Source organism: Corvus brachyrhynchos, unplaced genomic scaffold (genome assembly GCF_000691975.1).
Source record: "Corvus brachyrhynchos isolate BGI_N302 unplaced genomic scaffold, ASM69197v1 scaffold212, whole genome shotgun sequence".
NCBI lineage: Eukaryota > Metazoa > Chordata > Aves > Passeriformes > Corvidae > Corvus > Corvus brachyrhynchos.
Genome location: NW_008236768.1, coordinates 296,733 through 301,312, shown reverse-complemented (window position 1 = coordinate 301,312; position 4,580 = coordinate 296,733). Strand labels below are relative to the sequence as shown.

Below are 4,580 nucleotides of genomic sequence, written 5' to 3'. Positions count from 1 at the left end.
AAACACGAGCAGAACAGGCAGGACTTTGTCAAGGGTGGGATCCTCCCTCTCCTCACTGGAGCCATTATCCAGCACGGGAACAGCGCTGACGTGGTCAGGACGGCGGCCTCAGCCCTCAGGATCATGACCTTTGATGATGACATCCGTGTGCCCTTTGGTCACGCCCACGACCATGCCAAGATGATTGTTTTGGAAAACGATGGGTTGAGAGTCCTCATTGAAGCTGCAAAAGGTAAAATTAGCCCCGGGGCTGTTGATCCTAATCGGGAATCACCCAGGATTTCCTCCTTTACTGTCTTGGGAATCAGCTGTGATTTCTTCTTTCACTGTCTAACCTGAAGCTCCTCAGAGGTGATTCAGGAATTTGTCACTGAAACGGGGTTTAATTCTGTTGATGAAATGTGCCCTGAGAGAGCCAAAAAGTGCCACTGGTGCTGCTGATAACCTCTGGAGCAGTCAAATGTCAGAGCTGTTTGTTGCTGTATTTAGGAAGTATTTTACAGGTTTAGGGGCAGTTACCTCTGCTGAGGTGCTTCTTGCCAAGAAAACACGTTCTGGCTCTGCCTAGAAACAGGTGTCATCTCTTGTTTTAATGTAAAATGTTAAATATATTGTTTAAATTAAACAAATTAATTCTGCAGGACCCTCCCTGCCTGTAGTTACTCCATCCCTCCTCTCTCCTCTGCAGCATTCATGGATAACTCTGGGGTTCTTAGTGAGCTCTGTGCCACCCTCTCTCGCCTCTCAGTCAGGAATGAATTCTGCCAAGAAATTGTGGACCTTGGGGGCTTAAATTTTATGGTGACTCTCCTGGCTGACTGTATGGATCACCCGGTGAGCAATGGGAAGTGCTTTGGGAATGGGTTGGAGGGAACATCTCATTCTAAGGAATGAGGTTCATTTTAGTGAGTGAGCCGTAGCCTGTGCAATATTTTAGGTGCAATTAGGGTTGGAACCCCTCTGATACCCATTTACAGCCATATATATGGAATTAACTGCTCTGCAGGTAAGATCTGTGAGCTCATAGTTAAGTTACTCCTGTGTCTTCCACCCTCCAAGAGCAGAACTCTGCCTGCTCCCAGAAAAGCTGAATGCTTGGTTTTCCACCATTCCAACTAGAAGAGATCCAGGAGGATTTAGATGCTCGAGTCCCAGAGGTTGATGTTTGATTCTTTGATCTTCACTGATGGCTTGGCAAGAAATTTTCAAGGTCCCTTATGTGGCAAGAAAGTGACTGAGGGTAGAGTTACTCCTTGTAACTGATAATTACCACAACCATTGGCATGGAGTTGCTGGGGGATGTTCTGGTTGGCTTTCCAAAGTCTCAGACTCTCTCTGCTGTTTTTTGCCCTGTTTTTTCTCCATGGAGCAGGACGTGGTGAAGCAGGTGCTCAGTGCCATCCGTGCTGTGGCCGGGAACGACGACGTCAAAGACGCCATCGTGGATGCCGGGGGCACCGACCTCATCGTGCTGGCCATCAGCCACCACCTGGGCAACCCTCAGGTACCACCCTCCAGGGGCTTGGGAATTCCCTCTGGGATGGGGATGGAGCTCAGCTTGAGCTGCAGGATGTGTGTTTATACATCAGCAATGTATAAACCTTGAATACTCAGTTGTAGAGAGCATGCCTGGCAAATACTTGTGTGAATTTAAAGGTTTTTACACTGTATATTGTTTTATTTTTTCTCATTCCTGAATCACACAGCTAGTGGAGACGGTGTTCTACACCTCTGGCATGCAAAACACAGAATCATGAAGGTTGGAAATACCTCTAAGATCATTATTCCAACCCTCCCTTTGGTTTACTTGCCAGAGCAGCAGGATGCCGCAGTGGGAGAAACTTCAAAACAATAAAAATAAATCAAAAACTCCCAGAAAAGGAAACAAACCTCAGTTCTAGTTTCCTTCAAGCCACGTTTCCAGGCAGTGAGCGTGCTCCCCTCTGTGTTGCAGATCTGTGAGCAGGGCTGTGCAGCCCTGTGCATGTTGGCCCTGCGCAAGCCCGAGAACTGCAGCGTCATCATGGAGGGCGGTGGGGCCTTGGCAGCCCTGCAGGCCATGAAGGCTCACCCACAAGAGGTGGCTGTCCAGGTACGTCCCTCACAGCACTTGGTGAGTCAGTCAGGACTGCTCTTGGCTCTCTTACCTGTTTCTGTGGGATTTTTCCCTTTACTCATCAAATTCCAACAGGTTTTGAGGGTGTTGGGAAGGCAGTGACTCAATGCAGCCCCCCTGCATTTGTCACCCTGATCTGCTCAGAGCAAAACTTAATTTAGGTTTCACATCCATCTGGCTGCGGGTTCCTAAAGCTGTGGAATGCCACACTCCTCTTCCAGGCATTCCTTTTCCTCCTGGGAAGAGCAGAATGGGGATGGGCTCCTTCCAACCCAGCCTGTGCCATCTTTCTCCAGGATCAAATAAACCACCTGCATGGCAAGAAGTTTGCCCCTGGTTTCTCCTGCAGGTTTCAGCAGGTTCTGTGTTCGCTTTTCTGCTTTCCAGAGTACTAAAATACCATAGAAAATATTTTCTGAAGGAGTAGTTTTGAGTTAAGTGCCTGGAACAGCATAGGAGGGGTGGGAAGGTGGGGCTGCTGCACTGGAGAATTCTCTCTTAGCGTTACTTAAAAATTAATTGATATTGGCTGATGTTGGATATTTGTACAGAGATTCAACACAAACTTCAACAGGGAATAACATCCATGGATTTTATTCTTCCAGGGAACAGTTTGTTGCTCTCTGCAGCATCTCACATTTGCGTTTCTCAAGAAATACTCTTTAGCTGGAGTCAGATCTGCTTTGTGCGTGCCACAATCTCCCATGGCTGTGTTTCCCTGTGGACCCCACTGACCCCTGTGCTTGCCCTGTGTCCCCAGAAACAGGCCTGCATGCTGATCCGCAACCTGGTGTCCCGGAGCCGGGACTTTTCCCAGCCCATCCTGGAGATGGGAGCCGAGAACCTGATCACGGAGGCTCGCGCGGCACACAGGGACTGCGACGACGTGGCCAGGGCTGCCCTCAGGGACCTGGGCTGCAAAGTGGAGCTGCGGGAGCTGTGGACGGGCCAGAAGGGGAGCCTGGCTCAGTGAATCCTCATTCCACCGAGCAGGGAAGCTCCAAGGCGTCTCTGTCCCTGAAGTCTTGTGGGAAAAGCGACGGGCATGGATCGTTCGGCGCCGATGCCCAGCTGGAGTATCCAAAGCAAATGCCTGGCTTGGGAGGCTGCAGGGAACTTTTTTCTTGGGAGCTACGGCTGAAATGGCTTTCTGCATTCACAGGCTGCAAAATCAACTCTGTGTAGTGATCATTCCCTGGATCATCTAATGCCTGAAGATGATCTGCTCCCCGCTGTCACCCCTCGTGTGCAGGACGGGGCTGTTCCCGCTGCTCTGATCCCCGCGGTGACAGCAGGAGTGGCTCTTTCCTGCCCAGAGTTTGGCACTGTGGCTGCTGGTTTCCATTTGTCCCTCTGCCCATGGAGCTGGTCACGGGCTGGATGAGGAGGAATCCCAGCATTTGTGAATGTGCTCTGTTCTGTTCCCTTGTTCTTTTACTGCTGACCCTACTCTGTGTTGCTGCTTTGTTTGGGATTTTTTCCGCCAGCGTAACGTTTTAAACAAAAAAATGCAAAGTAAGGATTTGGGATAATACGGCCCAAAGGAACCATTGGCATCCAGGAGGAAAGTTCATGTGCTCCCTCAGTGAGAGGAGCAGGGCAGGGACTGGGAGTGGGGGTGGGAATTCTAAAGTGGGGCCAAGCTGGCAGTGGTTCCATGCAGCGGAAAGCACTGGGAAGCCCAGGCTTTGTCACCTCTTAGCACTTCCCTGGATCCAGGAATGCTTTATTTGTAGTGAAGAGGCCAAGAACCTCATGGACTGAGGCAAAACTGTGGACTTGTGGGCAAAGCAGGCCCCGGAAGGGCTCTGAAGTCTCAGCTGAAGGTTTTTGCTGGGCCGTGTTACCAGCCCTGCTCTGGTGCTGAGCCTTCCTCCTGCGCTGCTGCCGCCGCTGTTTTTTGTGAGTGGATGTTTTTAATGTGATATTCTCTGTAGAAATGGTGACCTTATAAAACATACAAACGTTCCAGGGGTGCTCGGCTCTTTGTGGAGCCTTTCCGTGGCAGGAAAAGCAAGATGCTGGAAATGCCTCAGTGCTGAGTTTGTGAGTAAAAACCTCCTGCAGCCCTGCTGCTGTGTGCCAGCAGATTGCAAAGGTCAGTGTGTTCTTCAAAGCTTCCTACCCCCGTGGGGGAGGAGAGGCTGCCTGGCTCCTCTCTACCTGCAGGGGGGGAAGAGCTGGAGGGGTTTGTGCACTGCTCTGACCCCTGGCTGGGTGAAAGGGCCTCGTTCCTTCACGGCAAAGTGGACGAGAGCTGATGAAGAGATGCAGAGCTCCTACATTTTGGGGAGAACCTGATTGCTGGGGGGGCAGCGTGTTTGGTGCAGCCTGTGGCTCCCAGGCTTGGCCTTTCTGGGGAGTTTGGGATGGGGGAAAAGCAGCCCCAATGCTGGGGGAGAATCAAACAGAGGGCTCCCCGCGGGATTTAATTTCCTTCCCTTTTTACCAAGAGTTGCTGGAG

General features: G+C 50.9%; 1 protein-coding gene across 1 annotated transcript in view; it reads left to right on the top strand.

The window, feature by feature from the left end:
- ARMC6 (armadillo repeat containing 6) overlaps nucleotides 1-4,151 on the top strand; it is a 6,029-nt gene extending 1,878 nt beyond the window's left edge. The window contains 5 exon segments of the mRNA XM_008644981.2: nucleotides 1-232; nucleotides 689-834; nucleotides 1,373-1,504; nucleotides 1,955-2,092; nucleotides 2,877-4,151. The exon segment at nucleotides 1-232 is cut by the window's left edge and continues 29 nt beyond it. Of these exon segments, the coding sequence (XP_008643203.1) occupies nucleotides 1-232; nucleotides 689-834; nucleotides 1,373-1,504; nucleotides 1,955-2,092; nucleotides 2,877-3,089 (861 nt within the window). The 3' untranslated portion in view covers nucleotides 3,090-4,151.
- The last annotated feature ends 429 nt before the right edge of the window (nucleotides 4,152-4,580 follow it).